This window comes from Scomber scombrus, chromosome 5 (genome assembly GCF_963691925.1).
Source record: "Scomber scombrus chromosome 5, fScoSco1.1, whole genome shotgun sequence".
NCBI lineage: Eukaryota > Metazoa > Chordata > Actinopteri > Scombriformes > Scombridae > Scomber > Scomber scombrus.
In genome coordinates this window covers 7,721,196-7,741,846 of record NC_084974.1, presented here as the reverse complement: position 1 = coordinate 7,741,846, position 20,651 = coordinate 7,721,196, and the positions used below count along the sequence as shown (strand labels likewise).

General features: G+C 38.8%; 1 protein-coding gene across 1 annotated transcript; it reads right to left on the bottom strand.

Annotated features, from left to right (window-relative positions):
- Positions 1-616: 616 nt before the first annotated feature.
- mpzl3 (myelin protein zero-like 3) lies at positions 617-20,226 on the bottom strand. Its single transcript, XM_062419847.1, has 6 exons — positions 19,984-20,226; positions 10,837-11,003; positions 3,860-4,073; positions 2,763-2,919; positions 1,827-1,896; positions 617-1,562 (listed from the first exon to the last, which is right to left on the bottom strand). Exons 1-6 carry the CDS (start codon positions 20,051-20,053, stop codon positions 1,482-1,484), a joined length of 759 nt encoding a protein of 252 aa, XP_062275831.1. The 5' UTR covers positions 20,054-20,226; the 3' UTR covers positions 617-1,481.
- Positions 20,227-20,651: the final 425 nt, after the last annotated feature.

Here is a 20,651-nt window from a genome sequence, read left to right as displayed (position 1 = left end):
GACTACAAGCCTTCTTCCCAATGACGTTTGTCCAGAAAAATTGAGTCCAGGCAGTCAACTGAGCATTTTCTATCTTCAATACATTTTTTATTTTTTTCCTGGCTGACATGAGTAAGCTGTTGCCATGGTAATTCAGATGAAGCGGGAATGATAATTGTTTCCCCATAGCAGTGTGTGAATTATTAAAACCTAAAGGGCATGAATGAGCAGAATGAGAAATAGAAACAAAATGGGACAGAATGCGGACTTATCGCTTTCTGTGCGTTTTATTAGCAAGGTTATTTTCATTAGATGCTTTCATGACACTGAAGTCCCACAACTGCATAGATGAGACAGATGCTGCCGCAATTTGCGAGTGAATCTCAGAGACCCCTGACTGTCCTTTAGAGTTTTTTAAAGGAATATTGAAGAACGTTCATGAATAGTGGAAGAGACTCATTCATGAATAGTGCAACAGACTAAACAAAGCAAGAGCAGAAGAAGAAATGGTGGCCGTATGCTCTCAGATCACAAATTGTCTCTGTTAAAGAAAATGCATCGATGTAATTAACAAATTCTGTGGATGGAAGCATCTTTGTAACAAGTCATGTTCATTTCCTCACAAATCAAAAACGAATCCGCTCATTAACAATTTATTTAAGCAAAAATGTTGCTAAAATTTTTATCAGCAAAAGAAAGTTGTACATCCATAACCAAAATTCAGTTCATGTCATATCAAATATCTACATCCACAAGAGACCACATCCAAACTCAGACGTCACCAAAGTACAACAAGCAGGGAGTTGCAGATGTTGAAATCAAGACATCCTATAGTAATATGCAGGGGACTAAAGATACTGCAAATATACTGTATAGTATAAACACTACAAAGTGGTCACATCCGCATTCAAAATCAAACCATTATGTCTTTTATGTTCAAATATTAAAGATATGACAGAAATGCTCCACTACAGGTAAACAAAGGTATCAACAGCTTAGACAATAAATTAGACAAAACATATCTATCTCCTTCACAAGAGGAAGTTTTAGACTGACATACATATAAATGTTTAAGATATAAAATATATACTGCTAATCTATGTGTTTGTGTTTACAGGGTACGTCAACAGAATCAGCTGTGGACCTTTCCGGACAAAATAAACAGAAAATATCTTCGCTCACTGATATTAAAAAAAAACAAAAAAAAAACAGTCAACTTGTTTTGGAGAGGGCTTGGAGACTTTAGGAGATTCTAGACAAAAGCCAAATCTTTATTGACATATTTCATAATGCTGGAGAGATATTAAAAAAAATACACTTCTTCATGTTGCTTCCAAAGCGGTCACCATGAAAAGTAATCATCACCCAAGCGACTGGGTGAGTGGTTGACTGTGGCACAGAAGATATGAATCCAGCATTGATTTCTGTTCAGTACCTTTCATTAAAAGAAGGCACCAGCGGGTCCACATACTGCAGTTACTCTTCCCAACCAGCAGGGTTCTCTAGAACTGAGACTCAGCATAGTCTTCATCCATAGGAGGCCTCTTTTTTATGCTGTAGTACTCATCCTCACCGTCTGAGTCCTGGGCAGACAGACGAAACAGTCAGATGAAGCCACACACACATACACACACACACACACACACACACACACATATATATATAGACCCAGACATAGAGCAACTACACTGAAAAAAAAAATCAATATTTTATAAACTCTCAAGTTCTGTTGTCAGACAGAGGGAATGTAAAATTAAACATTTGAAACAGATCTGGCAGACATGTCTCATTAAGTTATTTATGGGGTTGGAGGACAGTGAAGCATAATCAAATGTTCTGTACTGTACCATCAGACATAGGTCACAGCATGTGATCCTGCTTTCTCCAGCCTCTGGTGGATTGATGCTGTACTCCTCCCTGATGAATGCAGAATGGACAGCAAAGACAGTGAGTAATCACAATAATCATACGTACAATCACCATGAAAAAGCCTGCCTGTTATTTTTGACATTGTATTTACATGCTTCAAGCATTAGTCCGAATGAGAAAAATGCCATTTCAGCAACAAGGTTCTTTGATGTTTACTGATTTACAGCTATTACTCTTTTTAAAGAGCCCACTGATGAATCACACTGAGATTATTTTCTTTCCTGTTGGTGTGCAGTTTAGAGTAAATCATCTCATTGTGGTTTCAGGAAGTAAAGAACAATGTATGAGAAATGCAAAAGAGGTGCGGCAGATATTATCTCGAAGTAATGAAAATAAAGAACGAAGCTGAAAACAAATAGAAATGTCAAAGAATGGTGAGCATATTATGATAAATTGCCTTTTTGTTAAAAATAATAAAAGCAAAGTGACCTTAAGGTGCTGCTGCTGCTGCTGCTGCTACATCCTTGTTTACATAATCCTGTCACTGTAATACAGTCGCCTGTTAAACATGGATTAGAACAGCGATGGCTTGTTTAACATTTATATTCCTGTATTAAATCAGCAAAAAGAGCAAATACCAGCTCTTGTGGACATGAGTTCAGACCACAGTGCTACACTATAAATCAGCCTGCAGACTTAACTGCAGGACACGCCGCTTGATTCATGGCACCTTTCTATAACAAGCAGATCCTCCTGAAATCAAACCCTCAACTCTAACTTAAATTCTTGTTTAACCTTCATTCAATTAGCAATCCAGAAGCACGTCCATCAGAAGCATAACCATCAAAGCCAGCAACAACTAGCATTACCCCCAGGAGACCCACTTCAGCGATTGGTTGAATCAATCTACTCACCCCTCCGTGACCTCTATGGGTGATCTGTAGGCTTTCGATTGGTTCCGTTGTTTCTTGGGACAGAGTATCCGTCCAATCAGAACAAGGGTGATGATAGCGGAGGGGAGGAGGATGAAAGCGAGGAGGACCGCAACATCAGAGAAGCGAATGCTGGCCGCTGAGGAGGAGGAGGGTGGATGTGAGGTCATTAGAAACACGTTACCAAGCTGTTACAAAGACACACAATATACAGCACATAGCACATATAGTATACTGTATCCAGTAACACTCAGTAGCAATAAATAATCACTTCTCAACAATTTAGTGGTGGAGCTGTGAGAGCCACAACAAAACAAAACTCTCTCAAATTACCCAAGTCTGTCTTAAAACAATAATGATGTCCCCCTATGTATATTACAACAGTTAATGTACATGGTACTCCTGTTTACACTGGATAATGGTAAAGTAATAAGTATTGTGTATTGTGTGTCTGTTCCCCCAATATATATTAACCAGGTGTCGTTGTTTGATCTGATTGTATTTAACTTTATTTATTTGACTGTGAAGAACTTTGACTGTTATCTGAGAAAGGTGTTATATAAATTAACTTTGCTTGCTTGCTTGTGTGCAAGCATGTGGCAAAAGTCAACCTATCCTTTAAAGAACCCCTATATTGCATCAGTTAAACACATTTTAGTATGACTACTAGAAATGTAGGTCAAAAACATTCATGTCAGCCTGTAAAATAGGGTACCTTACATCTAATCTAATTTACATCTCTGCCTCCAGCCATCTGCAGTCAGCTGACAGCAGAGAAAAACTAAAACATGTGAGGCAATACAGCTAACATCATGACAAGCTTACACAAACTAGAAAAAGATGTTTGGATTAGTCTTTATTTAGCCTGTTTAGCAGTAAACATCTTCTACTCAGCTGTGACTTTTCATTTACACAGTTATACAGTTTATTGTGAGATGAGCCAAATATAAACACCTGGGTTCAAATCAGGCCAAACGATGATGTCTTAGACAATAACATTCAAAAGAGTCCAGATTGTAAAAACTGCTATGCTACATGTGTTCAATTGTACATATAATGAGGTGGTAAGTCTCTTTTACCCTTTGGAGTGACAGTGAGTACAGTGTGTGATGTGGTGGCGCCGTGGACATCGGGAGGGTTTCTGACAGAGCATGTGTATGTCCCGTTATCATTCAGGGTGGCGTTGATCAGAGAGATGGAGGCTTCCCCACGCGCAGGGATTCCCGACCACCGGATACGACCAGCGAACTGACCCGTACGAGGAGGGAACGACTGTGAGGAGAAGTGGAAAAACTGGAGGGAGAAGAGAGAGGGAAAAAAAGAGATTTTATTTGTTTAAAATAGATAGGTGTGGTTAAATGAAGTATGCCCTGAGCTAGGGCGTATAGTAATATTTAATGAGGTGTGTTAGTGCAGGGAGAAAACACAAAAGTAAAAAAGAAAATCCTTCTTGTTCAGAAAGCGTATAATAAGACTAATGACTCCTACATCTAAGTTATCTCTTTTTTTGGTTAAGGAGAAGTGTCTAGAGCAACAGGTGGTGAGGCAGATGGTATTAGAACTTTTTCTATTGGAAATATTGTCGATAGTAGAGTGAAGAGAGTTAGGCGCTCAATCCAAGAAATATGAACACAAATGTTATCGAGCAAAAGAAATGAAAACTCACACGTGTGTACCAACTATGTAAAAATAGTACACAGGGCTCTAAACTAACTTTTTTCACTGGTTGTACTGGTGCACCTAACTTTTTTTCTTAGGTGCACCAGCACAAAAGTTAGGTGCACCCAAATTTTCGACCATATCGCATTCAACACCGCATTTTTACAGGTTCACGTTTTTTAAATAGCTGTCCATATAGGCAGTATTGACATGTAAATGATTAACTAACAATCTGGTCAACATAAAGTTCTTTATTTGAACAATTCCACAAGAAAGGTAACTTCACTGAAAAGTGTTGGTGCTTAAAGTGCCTCACTGAGCTGAAATTTAAACTTAAAACATCTCAAGATAAATGAAATAATCATTATTATGAGACAGTTTCTCATTATTTTGAGATAGTTTCTCATTATTTTGAAAATACTAAGTCATTATTTTGAGATAGTTTTTCATTATAATGACTTACAGGATCTTTTTTTTTTCATCACAGTGGCGGAAATGGGCTTCCATACAGAGTCGATGGTATGTGGCTCATTATCTGATGCCGTCTCCTGACTAGGGCTTGACATAACCTGGGAGGTTGGTGGCTCCGTGTCAGAGCATTCGTTATGATTTTCGGATGGATCAGGCCTTAACTTAACATTCTTCACGAAAAAGTTGTCAATCGTTCTTTTCATCTTGTCATCCACGGCTACATGCACTCTACATCCACTCTCTCTGTCTGACTGCAGCACACGCATTACACACAGGAATATCTGGACCACGGCCAATCAGAGGGGGGTCCCGCCCTTAACTATCTCTGATTGGTTTAGACCACGATATGGGCCTAATGTGTGTCTGTTGTTGAAGGTTGAACCACAGGGAGACTTTCACAGCTGGAACAGCTGGTCGCACCGGTGCGACCTCAGATTTTTTGTAGTCGCACCATTGAGAAATTAGGTTGCATATGTGACCAAATTGGTCGCATTTTAGAGCCCTGGTAAATTTTACCAACATCAAACTACATCTCTGCATTATTCGCAAGAAAAGCTGACCCAGACCTCTCCAAAACATGTCATCCAGAGTGTGTGTGTGTGTATGTGTGTGTGTGTGTAATTGGAGGGGGCGGAATAGACTACAGTATATGTGAACTAAGAGAGTAGAGTTTGTGTTTTTGTAGGTTTAATGAGGCCCTAATTAGTAACCAGATAGGAGGTGAAGATGAGGCAGAGAGGTTGAGTGTTAATATTATTTGTTATTGGTCTTAGATTCCGCTTGTGTGCTGCATTGTGTCTTATGTTGTTGTTTAACCTTTTGTTTACTTTCTATACATTCGATGTTAACTCACTGAAAGCTCAAAGAGAGATCAAGTTGTGGCAAAGTAAGAAAGAGACAAGCAGAAAGGACATAGATAATAAGTGGGTCTGACCCAGGGTTCATGTACTGTAGAGCTGAGCAGTACATTGAGTTTGTTTATGTAGTGGTATGAATAACTGCAAAATCTGGACTGCAGAGTTCAGCACAAAGCGACAAGTAGAATCTTGTGTAGAATCTGAGTCGAGTAAGGTTTCAAACTACATCAACATGAAGGAGTAACTTTGTTTAAAACTGCTTTAAAAATGGGAGAAACATTTTAAAAGACCAAAAAAGAAAAGATTACAGAATATAATTAGTATGTAATTAAGTAATACGAGCAGTCAGATATTCCTCTTCTCAATTGCATCTGGTCTTGACCTGGTTGAGTCAGATGAGGGGCTTGAAAGCTTCAATAAACAGAAGCTTTCAGAATATTTGCAGGATAAGATCAGAGCCTCACGGCCATCATCTGTACTGTCAAAGCAGAGCAGAGGGAAGCTATCGATTTCTTCTCAAAACATTATGGATGCTTTTGCAGCTGCCTCGTGTTTGACCCAAAGTGTGTTAAAAAGACACAAAGCCTCCCTAGTGAGTAGAGAACATCAGTTTTTAGTATAATAATGCCCTTCTCACTCCAGGACCTTTATTATAACAAGTGGAGGGTTGTGAATATTTGTCCTAAATCGCACCCATGGAAGGATGCCACACTGTGACTACTCCCTTCACAGTTTGACATCACATTCAACCCATTTACAAATGAAATGTTCCAGAAATCAGAGACAAACTATTAGAGCCAATAAAGATCAACTTGTCTTTGTTCATGTCAAAAACAAAGATGAAGCATTAAAAATTGTCTGCTGTTATGGTAAAAGTTACCATGTGGCTTTTTCAATCCTGCTTTCAGCTTTAGTTTAAAAAAAAAGAGTCAGCATGTTATTCACAACCTCAACACTGGACCTAGATCAAGTTAAAGTCTCTAGAAACAGATCAATGTTTCAGTTTAAATACTTTTGGCATGACTGTTGATTCAAATCTGTTTTTCACATCACGCATTTAAAAAAAAAGCTGCAAGGAATGCTGGCCAGTTTCAAATTTACGAGGAGCTGCATGACCACTAATGTAGCTAAAATGTTCATGAATACAACAATCCTCCCACACATCATGGACTGTCTGACAAGTTAGGGACACACACGTCAATAAAACCCACTGAAGCCAACAGAATCCCTGTAAAAAATGAACAATAAAAACCTGAGAAAAGAAGCCAAGAGGATACCATCAACATTTTGAAAAAGCACAATTTACTAAGCTGGGAAAACATGGTTAAATACAGTAGACTGTGTCCTGTTTTCAAGGTATTACACAATATGGCTCCTCCACCACTCTGTACCTACATCACATTAAAAACAAGCTGAACTACTAGATCGAGGAGATTACCTTATTCCTAGAAGACAATGAGTCGATTTCCCGGACAGGGATTCAATCTAGTCCAAGACTAGACTTGTGTTTTAAGAGCTATCTTGTCGTCTCAGTGTAGTGCAGGCTTTTTTTGTATTTGCATATTTTCACTGGGTTTATTGTTCATTCTAATTTCAGTGCTTTCATGCATAACATTTGTGCTTTCTACTATATTCTTGCCCAGGGACTGCAGCTGAAAATGAGCCTTTCTGGTTAACTCCGGTATATTTTCCGATATGTTATTTATATGCACTGTCCCTGTCACACTATTAATGGACTCAGAGGATGTGCCAGATCAGGATGTTTCTTTATCTCAAGATTGGAACTTCCCAGACAGCAATGTAACACATGTGAGCACAGAAAGCCTTGTGATATTGCTCTAATTTAAACTATTATTCTAAAAGGCACTTTGCACTTTAAAACAAAATGAGATGAAACTCACTATCTTTTTATCAATGCCACACCCAGTGTTACATCCCATTTTAGACTGCTAAATCAATTATTCATCGCCCTGTAACCAAGCTTCATGAAAACAAATGCAGGCAATAAATCAGCTCAATTTGAACTATTTAAATTCCATAAAATAAATAAATACTGTGTGTCTCTGCCACAGCTCAATAAAACCTGCTCATCTTTTGCATATCACACTTCAACATCTGTTGCAGTCTCGAACTAGTGTCCTGAAATACTTCTGATCAACAGACTGAATCAACACCTGCCAGTGAACCCGCCTAATGGGTCCTGACACTGCTGTTTATGATGTTATAGTTTATAAGTGTTGATGCTCACATGATTATGTTTATAGTTATTGTTATAGTTATCATTCTTAGTGTGGACAGCCTTTTACATGCCTATAATCACATCCAGATCCAGACTCTCTCTGTATATTACTGCTGAATAGGACACACCAGTGTGTAAGACACACCCCACTTTTAAATGAAAAAAAGTTGCGTTGAAGGTGTGTCATATACACGTTTTTTTACGGTAAATGAAAATATAAAGAAAAACAAGCATTTTCATCTTACTTAAAATGTGTTAAATCTGTGTTTTCATAATCAAATCTATATATAGTATGTACAGGATCTAGATGTATAATTATGGCGTGAAAAAACTGTATGCCTCCTTATACTACCTAAAAGTTTACAGTGTCAGCAAAGATAACTGTATGTCATTTTAATACACTGAGGCAAAAAAAAAATCAAAAGCAAACATAGACTCACCTGAACAATCACTGACACAGCTTTATGGTTTTACAGCCTATAAACTGCATTTTTCAGGCAGCCTGATTGCTGGCATAGCAGAGATAAAGCTAGTCCTGCTCACTTATTCATCCTCGGCTGATCATTTGAGGGCTTGGCACAGCTCAGCCTACACGAGAGCAGCTTGAGTCCAATGACTGCATAGTCTGCTCAGTATGAAAACAAACACAAGACCCAATGGTGCTTTCAAACTCAGGAGATACAGCAAACACTGCCAAGGATTGTTTTCAACTGGGGCCACCTATGCTCCAAACCTAGTCGAGCATTTAGACGATCGCTTCATAGCCAGCATTCACTGGCTTATTAACGACAGTGTCTAAAGTTTTAGATCATCATAATGGATTTATTTAGAGCATTATTCAACAGAATTCAATTGCCAAATCCTCCAATTATACCATCAGCTTCCACTGATATTTGATTTAACATTCAGCCTCTCTTTCTCCCATCTACAAAATTAATTCTCATCAGGACTGAGGTTATTATGCAAGCCACTGAAGCACTGCAGCAATTCAGATTGACACTAAAGCTTTCGCTGCAAAACTATATTTCTGATGGAGCTTTTCGCATGCTTATTCATGGTCTTTCCCAGTGTGATATACGGCCAGGGACACACAAGCCAATAAACCAGCCAAAACTGCTAATGAAATTGGATGGAAAGTAAATGAAGGCATAGAAATAGAAATTAGAAACTTCCAGACTTGGTTCCATCAGTGGACCATATCAGGAGACTGCCGCACATTATTTATCTGTGATAAAGAGAACAAACCAGTCTGGTTGGGTCGAATGGGAATATGGACACTGGCAGTTTTTTAGGTAGCAGATGGCACACCTTTTCGCTAATACCTTTGCAGCTCTGTGAGGTAACACCATGCTGTCTGCCGACTGAGACAAACATGCAAGCTAACACCCTCTCGATATAACATTCCTCCCTTTACACACTTTGAAACCAGACAACTACATCTTAATGACTCCACCAACAGCACTCCATATCAGTGGAGCCACAAAACATTAGGCTCCACTTAACTCTGAGTGCTCCTATAGGAAATTATGGCATATACAGTTGCAACTACCACACTATGGATTCCAGTGGTGCAAATACAATTACATAAAACCACATTTGATGGCTGTCTTCAAGTCAAAATGGAAGTGCTTAAATTATGTGGTAGATTTTAGTGGATTAGTCACTGAAACTGAACCCTGAGTGTGCAGGGTTAAAGGACTGAGTGCAGTTATGGGTTGGGATGGAAACATCGGCTCGCATTTAGAACAAGACCACAATACCACTACAAGAGGAAGGGGGATTAAGGTAGCTGACCAGCCGGGGTTTCCTGGGAAAGCCTCTGAAAGACATGGAGGCTGGGTGGGAATGTGCTTTTTGTATAAGAGGGATGCTGATAAAGCGTACAAACACAAAGTATTTCCATCATGGCATATTGTACATGCAGGAGAAAAAGTCAACAGGAGTAAAGCAAGCTAGAATGCAAATAAAGCAAGCACATATTCAAACAAGTCATGTTTGTAAAGTGTGAGCAATGAACGTCACATACCTGCACACTTAATACAGTCTGTGTGAGGTGAGAATATAATGATGCCTTGAATTCAGTGCATATTAAATCATTTAAACCTGAGTTGGACCATGACTACTAATTATTTTCATCATCTATTAATAATGAAACATGTCAGAAAATGGCACAAAATATCCATCACAGTTTCCCAGACCCCAAATTCATCGTATTATCATATCATAAGAAAATTAGCAAATGACTGAAACAATAAATTGATACATTTCTCTCAATCAAAATCAAGTAATCGCTTCAGCTCCTTTTGATATGTAATGCAATCCAGTACAACCAGAGAATAAGTGAGTTTTTCCCTCAGGATCGTAACCCAATTAAAAGAGGAAAAAACCCATGAATCTGTAACCAGATAAAGTTAATGAACTTAATACTTTGATACTTTCAAATGCACCTTTTTTTTCTTTTCTTTTTTAGAAAATCATAGATGGTTCCTCCAGCAGTGAAACTAAATGTAACTATCAGTAGCATTACATTCATCCCATTTCTTCCTATCTTGCATCAACATTCATCTAGTACACTGCGCAGTGTCTGTTTCTTTGTTCTTTTAAAGCGTCAGAGTTTATATCAGACCCAAGAACAATCAATACATGTGTTTTAAAGATATGTTTTCCTCTGCAAAATTGTCCTGGGAAAAATGAATTTCTCACCAATACAAGTACAAAGAGAGTATCTTTATATTCTGAATGGACTGCTTCAATGGAAACATGTTAAGTTTAACTGTTGCAGTAGTATGTATAATTCAGCTTCGCTCACACAGTAGTTCTGTATACTCACTGTATTTGGTGGTCCTCCACTCTGGGGCCTGTAAGACCAGTCAACATTCATCTTACTGGTCGGTCTACTGGTGGAGGCGAAAGTGCAGGACAAGGTGACGGTGTCCCCTTTGGATGCATGGATCTCAGCTGGAGAATTTACTGTGATGGAGGAGACTAGGGAAGGGGCTGGAGGTGAAATGGTAGAGAGGAGTAAAGAAAAAAGTGAAGGTGGAGTGACAAAGAGGACAGGGGTGAAAGATGAAATGGAGGAATGTAATATGGGGGGGGAGGAGCGAGCAATGGAAGACTAAGACGCACCTCCAGGTAGCTCGTCAAAAATCCGTTCAAAACTGAGCAAAAACGCAAATCTACTGAATGTTACCCACTTCGTTAAGTATATAAACGTTTAGGTAATCACCGGAACAAAATATTCTGCTCGTTTTTCGTAATGGTTAGAACGAAGGCCAAGAAGAGCGAGTCACCTGAGACAGGCCCAGAAGCCCCGAGCACACCTTACTCGGAGGCCCCGGAAACCGACGACAGTACTATGGATGAACCCTCTAACAAGACGGTGCTCGCGGCCATCGCTGCTTTAAGCGCAGATGTGAACCGGATCAGATCAGAGGTTTGTGCCACCATAGAAAACCGCATCACAGAAGTTTCTGCTACCATCAGGGGCGAGATCTCATCACTTAATGAAAACGTCCAGAAATCTATTTCTGAGCTGAGAGGCATATCAGCAGTGCACGAGACCGCTCTAAAAGAGCTAGAAGAAAGCGCTTCAACCCACTCTGACATCCTCTCCACACTGCAAACTACAGTGGATCATCTGACAACTAAAGTTAAACACCTGGATGAAAAATGTGAGGACCTCGAGGCGCGCTCCAGACGGAACAATATCAGGATTATAGGAATACCGGAGGGAAAAGAGGGGCCACGGCCCAGAGAGTTCATCTCACAACTCCTAACCGAAGCGCTGTCTCTGCCGGAGCAACCACTGATAGATCGGGCACACAGGATAAACCGCCAGAAACCGAAACCAGAGGACCCCCCGCGACCCTTCATCTTAAGACTTCACTACTACCACGTCCGTGAGGAAATACTACGTAGGGCCATGGAAAAGAATAAGCTGGAATACCAGGGGCGGAAAATACACATATTTCCAGACTTCCCTCCTTCTGTGGTCAAACAGAGAGCTGCGTTCACTAAAGTCAGAGAATTGCTACGAGGAAGATCGGACGTCAGGTACGGACTGATTTATCCTGCCAGGCTGATGGTGACGCACGGAGGAGTGAAAATGTCGTTTACCGACCCGAGGGAAGCTCAAGATTACGCCGAGAAACACTTTGGTCAGCCACATTAGACAATAACAGAGGAATAGACACAACAAGTGGCCCAGCTGGGTGGATAGCGAGCTGCATACAACACCATGGAGAGCAACGTGAGGAAATGGACTGTCTGTGACAGTTGCGTGAGTCTCTCTCTTTCTCCCCCTCTCTCTCTCTCCCTCTCGCTCTCCTCTCGCTTGTCTATTCACCAAAAGGTAACACACACTACTGGCTGGCAATATGTGTGGAATCTGAACGAGTGATCGCTCCAGCAGTTATACATACTGGTTCAATCCATCAAAATATGGTGAGACTGTACGTTAGGCTACACTAGAACCGTTTTATACCTGACAGTGTAAATGTTTTTGTTTTATTCAAATGAATCTGACGAGCTATCGTTTTTTGAGAAGCAGTAGTTACTAAAGTTAACAAAGGTCAACAGTAACAGCTCAGGGAAGTAATAGTTTTTGGTTAGACTTTATTCTTTTTTTTTTTTTTTTTCTCTCTCATTATTATCATTTTTTGAATACTTCCCGAAGTACTTTCGTGCCATACGCTTGTTTAGTATTGGCTAGAAATGTTCTTGTTCTTTGTTTACTCAGTTTGTTCCAGGGGGTTTAGAAGAGCTTATAGGAAGGGGAAGGGAGGGATGGGATTTAGCCGTCTTACTACTGTAAAATCACAATTTAAAGATGAACTAATTGGAACTGTTATTTACTCTACTTTTTTTCTGATATGCCAATACAAGATGATCTGAATACAAGAGAAGGAAGGAAGGGTCTAACCTTAGCTAGCTGGAATGTGCGTGGACTTAACAATCCAATAAAAAGAGGTAAAATCTTTGCTCATCTTAAATCATTAGCACCAGATCTGATATTCTTACAGGAAACCCACTTGAAAAAAGACTCTCACGTCAGATTAAGGTGTAAATGGATCAATAATGTATACCACTCATCATTTAATGTTAAAGCAAGAGGTACAGCAATTATGATAAGGAAAGGTGTTCCCTTCATTCACAAGGATACAATATCTGATAAGGAAGGTCGGTTTCTGATTGTAACTGGGGAAATATATTCTACTCCTCTCACCTTAATGAACATATACGCTCCGAATATAGACAATCCATCATTCTTTCAGAGGGCGATGTCTCTTATACCAGATTTGTCCCAAACTAATTTGATTATTGCAGGGGACTTCAATTGCGTGTTAGATCCGTATTTGGACAGGTCTTCCACTCGCAGAGCAGATAAGAGTAATTCAAGTGTCTTTCTTAATACATTTATCAACAATACTAATCTGTCTGACATTTGGAGAATAGCCAATCCGACTGGTAGAGATTATTCATTCTACTCTGCAACACATAACTCTTACAGCAGGATAGATTATTTTCTCATAGATGCAAAACTAACGCCGTATGCTGTAGATACGAAATACCACAATATTTTGATCTCAGATCACAGTCCCCTTACGTGTACTCTGAATATTCAAAATATGGTGAAGCCACAGACGAACTGGAGGCTAAACCCTCTTTTACTAACCGAAAAAGAGTTCTGTGATTATTTAAAAGCTCAGATATCCCTCTATTTTGATACTAATGATAATTCAGAGACCACCCCTTGTGTTCTATGGGAGGCATTCAAAGCATTTATTAGAGGCTCTATCATTTCATTTGAAGCATCTAGAAGGAAAATGAACAAAGCTAGACTACTTGAATTAGACAACCAAATTAACCTTCTGGATAAAGAAAATGCCAAAACTCCTTCCAGTGACTTGCATAAAAAGATATCAGCCTTAAAATATGAATATAACAAGATACTCTCGGCAAAGATTAGCAAGGCATTTTTATATACAAAACAAAAATATTTTGAGTTTAATGACAAGCCACATAGACTCTTAGCCCGGCAACTCAGAAAACAGGAAAATGATCGCACAATACATAAAATTAAATCTGATAAGGGTGAGATTCTGATTAAACCCAAGGACATTAATGATCGATTTCTCCAATTTTATAAAAATCTGTACACTTCCAAAAACGATACAGACTATACAGCTATGCAAGATTTCTTAAATAGGTGCAATCTTTCCCAACTAGATGAAAATGAGGCAGCTCAGCTGAACTCTGAAATTTCTGTTGAAGAAGTTAGAAAGGCTATCACTTCACTTAAAAGCAATAAAGCTCCAGGCCCTGATGGCCTTCCAGGTGAGCTGTATAAAAAATTTAATGACACCCTCTGCCCATATCTACATAGGGTGTTCACTCAAGCCCACACGGTTGGTGTCCTACCTCCTACTTTAACAGAAGCGGTTATTACAGTGATACATAAAAAGGGTAAGGACCCTGAAGAGGTTGGCTCTTTTCGCCCTATTTCTCTGTTAAACCTAGATGGGAAATTATTTTCAAAAATTTTGGCTAATAGATTGAGCCCCTTTCTAGATAAATTAGTACATCCTGACCAAACTGGTTTTATACCAGGTAGAAATTCTTTTTTCAATCTTAGACGTTTATTTAATATCATGTATGCTACTGATAGACCAAAAGAAGAGCTAGCCATCCTATCACTCGATGCTGAGAAGGCATTCGACCAAGTCGAGTGGCCTTATCTATTTGAAATTTTAAAGAGATTTAATTTTGGAGAAAAATTTATTTCAATGGTAAAGCTTCTTTATAACAACCCCTGTGCACAGATACTGACTAATCAAATATTGTCCCCCCGTTTTAGACTGCATCGAGGAACGAGACAAGGGTGCCCCCTTTCCCCCTTAATTTTTGCTTTAGCAATCGAACCCCTTGCCGAGAGTATCCGCTCAGACCCTTTAATTCATGGTTATAATACACAAAAATCTATAAACAAAATTTCATTATATGCCGATGATGTTTTATTATTTATCTCTCAGCCCCAAGTCACGATTTCACGGATACTCGATAAAATAAATTCATTTGGGACCTTCTCTGGTTACAGGATAAATTGGAATAAAAGCGAGCTAATGCCCGTGCACGTACAGAATATTGCCTGGTTACAGAACCTCCCTTTTAGTGTATCTTCAGAAAAATTCACGTATTTAGGAATTCAGATCACAAAGTGCCACTCTCATTTATTTAAGGAGAATTTCCCACCACTGTTGTCTAAATTACAGTCAAATATACAGTTCTGGAAGACCTTGCCAATTTCATTACTTGGCAGAGTGAATGCTATCAAAATGATTTTCTTGCCCCAATTACTATATTTATTTCAGAACATTCCAGTGTTTCTCCCCAAATCTTTCTTTAAAAAGATAGACTCGATTGTGCTCCCTTTCTTATGGGAATACAAAACCCATAGAATTGGCAAGAAACACCTTTGTAAAGCTAAAATAGAAGGTGGCTTGGCACTCCCGAATTTTTTATCATATTATTGGGCCTCACAAATCAAGATTATGGCATACTGGCTGGATAACACAGCTACCCCACCCAACTGGCTTGAATTAGAACAAGAGACATGCCAACCTAACTCTATAGGGGCCATCCTTCTGGCACCTTACACTATTGAGAAGTCTCTGTACAATAGCAATGTGATGATCCACAGTACAGTACGTATTTGGAAACAGATCAAATCACACTTTAAGTTGAAACCCATATCTTATGCTTTACCTATCACTGGGAACCCTACGTTTCCTCCATCCACTCTGGATAATACTTTTAATCTCTGGAAGAACAGAGGCATCCATACAATAGGTGAGCTGTACATTAGAGGCATTTTTGCATCCTTTACACAACTACAGAGTAAATATAATATACCGAGTAGTAGTTTCTTTAGATACTTGCAAATTAGGGACTATGTAAGAAAATATTTGCATAATTTTGAGACTTTCTCAGGCTCTTCTCTTGATAGATGCCTCCGGCCCATGTCTTGCCCAGAAAAATCGATATCTTATATATATGACACTTTGCAGTCTATCAATCCAGTGAACTCCACTTTAATAAAAACAAAATGGGAGGAAGAAATGGGCACTGAGATCCCGGACCCTCTATGGGAAAAGAGTTTGGAACATACTCATCGTTGTTCTAATAATGCCAGGCACTGCCTAATTCACTTTAAGATTCTACATCGTCTTCACTATTCTAAGGAGAGGTTACATAGAATATATCCTGAGACGTCCCCTATTTGTGACAGATGCCTTGTTGCAGAAGACACGTTGCTTCACAGCTTCGCCTTGTGTCCCAAGGTTAAGATCTTTTGGTTTAATATCTTCAGTTTAGTCTCTAAAATACTTAACATACAGTTGGAGCCTAATCCACATACTATTATTTTGGGAATTTCAGACGATTCTAAAAGGTTAAATAACTACCAACAATGTTTCCTCTCCTATAGTCTCATCATCGCAAAGAAGCTACTTCTCATGCATTGGAAAAAGAAAGAAACACCCACCACAAAGATGTGGCTTAGTGATCTTACTAACACTCTCCATTTTGAGAGAATAAAATATACTCTTATGGATAAACTTCCACACTTTGAAAACATTTGGTCACCTCTCATTCACTATCTCACACCTGGTAGTGGAAATTAATGTTTCCCCCTAACTATAATAAAGTAGTATTTAGACGGAAGGGTAAGGCTGGGTAGGGTGGGAGGGAGGGAGGGATTTATTTAGGTTTTGTTTTTGTTTGTTTATTTTTCTGTATTCTGTAATACATGTGTATCTGTTCTTCATTTACCATTGTTATGTGTTCTAAAAACAAAAAGAGGACAGTATGTCCTAATTGCACATATTTCTATATGGATATACATTATACTTGTGTGTATGATGTGGTTAATATAACAATGCTACAATGTGCTCTAATAAAAATATTTGAAAGGAATGTAATATGACACATTGTGAGTGACATTTTACTCTTAATGTAAGCAAAACAATAAATACAAATCTTGATAGCATTTATATATGTGCCCACTGTGGTGGCATGTGACTGTCAGCATGGCAAATTCCTTTTGGTAGACACTGAACTGAGTGACACTCTAATAGAGATTTCACACCAGACTCTCTTGTTGTATTTGACAGACTTACTACACATCTGTCTGTCAGGGGCCTTCAACTGAAGATAAAACTTATGTCCCTGAGCCTCTCTCTCTTTTTACATGGTTTTCACTCATTCCGGCTGCCAAAGGAGGCCAGCCCAAGCAGTGTCCACAATTAATCATAATTGTCTGTGAATAATGACAGCTTCTTTAGAGAGAGAGAGCTGCTATAACCAGAAAATATTTGATAAAATAAACTCATTAAAATCATTTTTAATGACTGTTGGGTTCAGCTGATTTCCATAACAACAAGAGAGATGCTTAAGCACAGTATGCCAGGACCACTGGTCTAACACAATGTTCAAAAACATGAATGAATTCACACTCCTTTATTTCTAAAGATTACATGCCAACCAGTGATGTGAAAGATATTTACATATATGGGAATGATCACTGAGTTCAGTTGAGCATATGAGCTCTGTGAGGCTTTGCTAAGGCACTGCAGTGATTTGAGCTAAATGCTTAATGTAATATTTACCAGGTCCACAATCTTAGTTTAACATTTGCTAATTGCCACTTTATACAAAGTAGCTGAGGTTGATGGTGGATGTCATTAGTTTTGCAGGTGTGGTTTGATTTAATTTAGTTCATAATTAAGCATTTATCTTCTAGGCACATTCAATATATAACAGTAACCAATCTAACAGTAATAGTAATTTAGTATCAATCTGCCAAGAGATTAATTCATTAATTATTTGGTCTCTAAATCAACACAATATACTAGAGCACAAGGAAACGTCATTAAATAACTTGTTTTGTCTGACCAACAGTCCAAAACCACAAATTATTAAATATACTATAATGTAAGCAGTAAAGCATTCAATTCTCACATTTAAGAACCAAGCATTGTAGGGAGAAATACGAGAGCCTAGTAAGCAACCGCCACCAACAAGAGTGGAGGGTAAGGTGCTTTCCTGTGGAAGGAGGAGGAGGGCAATCTACAACAACATGAAGCCTGCAGGTGGCTCCGACAGAGCGAATCCGTGGGAGAGTGCACATAGGGCACAAGCTGAGGCTTGATCAACCTCATCTGGGTCACCTGAGTGATGGTGTCTTATGTCTGAAAGACCCAAAACCCCTGGTGACCTCAGGATACCTTACCTAGCATCTTTAATACTCAACTCCTGGTGGCACTGCAGTAAAGGATAGCAAATCTTGAATATCTGTAACAAAATGTATGACAATACATCTAATAGTTGTAAAGATGTTTATATCTAAACTAAAACGTGAGTAGGCCTCTTCCTATGGCGATCATGAATGTTTGTATAATTTCATGGTAACCTATCGAATAGTGGTGGACTGACTGTCTAACATCGCCATTCCTCAAGCCACAACACCAGTGCAGCTAAAAATAAAGATGGCTTTAAAGTTCAACCTAGCATGGAAAACTGCTTTTTACTGGGGAGGGGGGGTTGGGGCATAAATTTAAAAAAAACGTCCCCATTTCAAAGCAAAGCCACCAAATATTCTTTTCTCCCAGGAGGAGCAAAATAATCCCTGCGATCACATATATGATCTTAGATTGACACCACTGGATCCCATCAGAGACCCCAACAGCCGTGTTGAGGACTGAGTTTATCTTACACAAAAGAGTGTGAGAGATATCATGTAATCTTCCCGGTTTATCTACAAAGACTCCGGGGTGAGCACATCAGCAACATGAACAAAGCTATCTCTCCATAAAAGTAGAAATCAAGCAGCCTGAAACGCTCTTGAACTTTAAGACATGATAGATGCTGACAGTCTTGTAATTAGTGGCAGGATAGGAAAATTGGAAGCTCTTCAGAGATGATGTTGACACCTGGTTTCATGAACAACAAGATATCTGGACTAAAAGTCAGGAAGAAGACAACATCATCTTGTTATAGTTTCAAAACAGTCCTGATGTGACCTCGGCAAGAACAAACAACATGTTGCCAGGCAAAGGACAAAATGTAACTATTTATCAAATTAATACTGCAATGGCACTAATCCACCTTTATATTTTCATGTGGACTGTGTTTCTGTCTAAGCCAACAACACACAGTTGCTTCTATGTATCTCATTTTCTATTCCCTCAATAAAAGGTCAGATGCTTTCAGAGAGAGAGAGAGAGAGAGAGGCAAACAACTGCCCACAGTTCAGAGCCATGTTTGAAATGTTCTTGGCAAAAAGACAGTGCTCTTAACTCAGTGCATACCAGTTGTCAGAATCCCTCCAAAGCCTGGCTTTTACACTGTCCTGTCATTATTATGGGCTGTTCCTGTATCCACAGAGGAAACTACCTTTAACTTTTAATTTTAATTTCCACTTAATCCCCACAACATGAATTAAATCCTTAATGAACCTACATATTCTAGGACTTGAAGTAGCTGGTGAATTCACTGTGACTGGATCACTGTTTATCTGCATAGTTGTGCTATATTCTCATGGCAAGTCTATGTTTGCTGTTCACTTAAAATTAGATTTTTGGAATTTGTCTTTAGTTAAGCTAAATAAAAAGGAAAAAGTAGGCTTATGACTTTTGATAGTATGTAGGCCTACAGACCTTTTCCCCAGTAGGCCTGAAACGTGCGATTAGTACTATTAGTAAATCATTACTTGCTATCTACTATTAGAGGTGTTTTTTTCGTTGTTGTTTTTTTAAAGTTAACTATACTTTCTACGGTATTCGACGTTATTGAAGAAACGGAAAGTGGCAGCAGCAGCCTACAGAAACAACAATAAACTGACGCAGACAAGTTTTCCCCGGTTGAAACTTGTAATGAAACAGCGACATGACAGCAGCGCTCTGGCCTGTTTACTCACCTAAACAAACGATCAAATACAGCAGCAAAACCACGTTCAGAGCGCTATTCCTGTGGCGCCGTCGATGCATTTTAGATATGAAAAACGGGTTCACTCGTGTGACGATATTTTTTTTTTTTTAAAGTCCCAGCTACGTCAAAAGCTTCAATACAACTCCGTCCATAGTCTCTTTTCTCATGACTCAGTGTCTCCGTTGCGCTGCGGTCTCGCCTACCTGACAAACAGGTGTATCAGGAAGTGAAGCTGCTGGATCACTGGAAGTGTAACTGCGTATAAGTTTGGAAGGAAACACCCTGACGAAACAGAAAAGCTGTGATAGCTGCTATATAAATTTTAGAATTGGAATTGTTTCAGAATTTGTAGATTTTGTAATGTGGGACACTAGTTAGTTTTTAAGCTTAGAAATACTTTTATACAAAGCAACCTTATATCTGCCACAACTTTCTGAAATGTGCATACTCATAGTTTTTAGGTTCAAAAACTAGTAGCCTGTATGTTCACATGTGTAATTTTAAACAATATAATTTACACAGTATATGCTAAGTTAGCTTTAAAATAATTGAATAGAAAATAGTCCCATATTACCCTAATCCACCCTAATTTAATTTATGTACTAGAACTGATTATGCTCATTTTAACATGCACTTGAAATAATTGTGTTTTTTTTA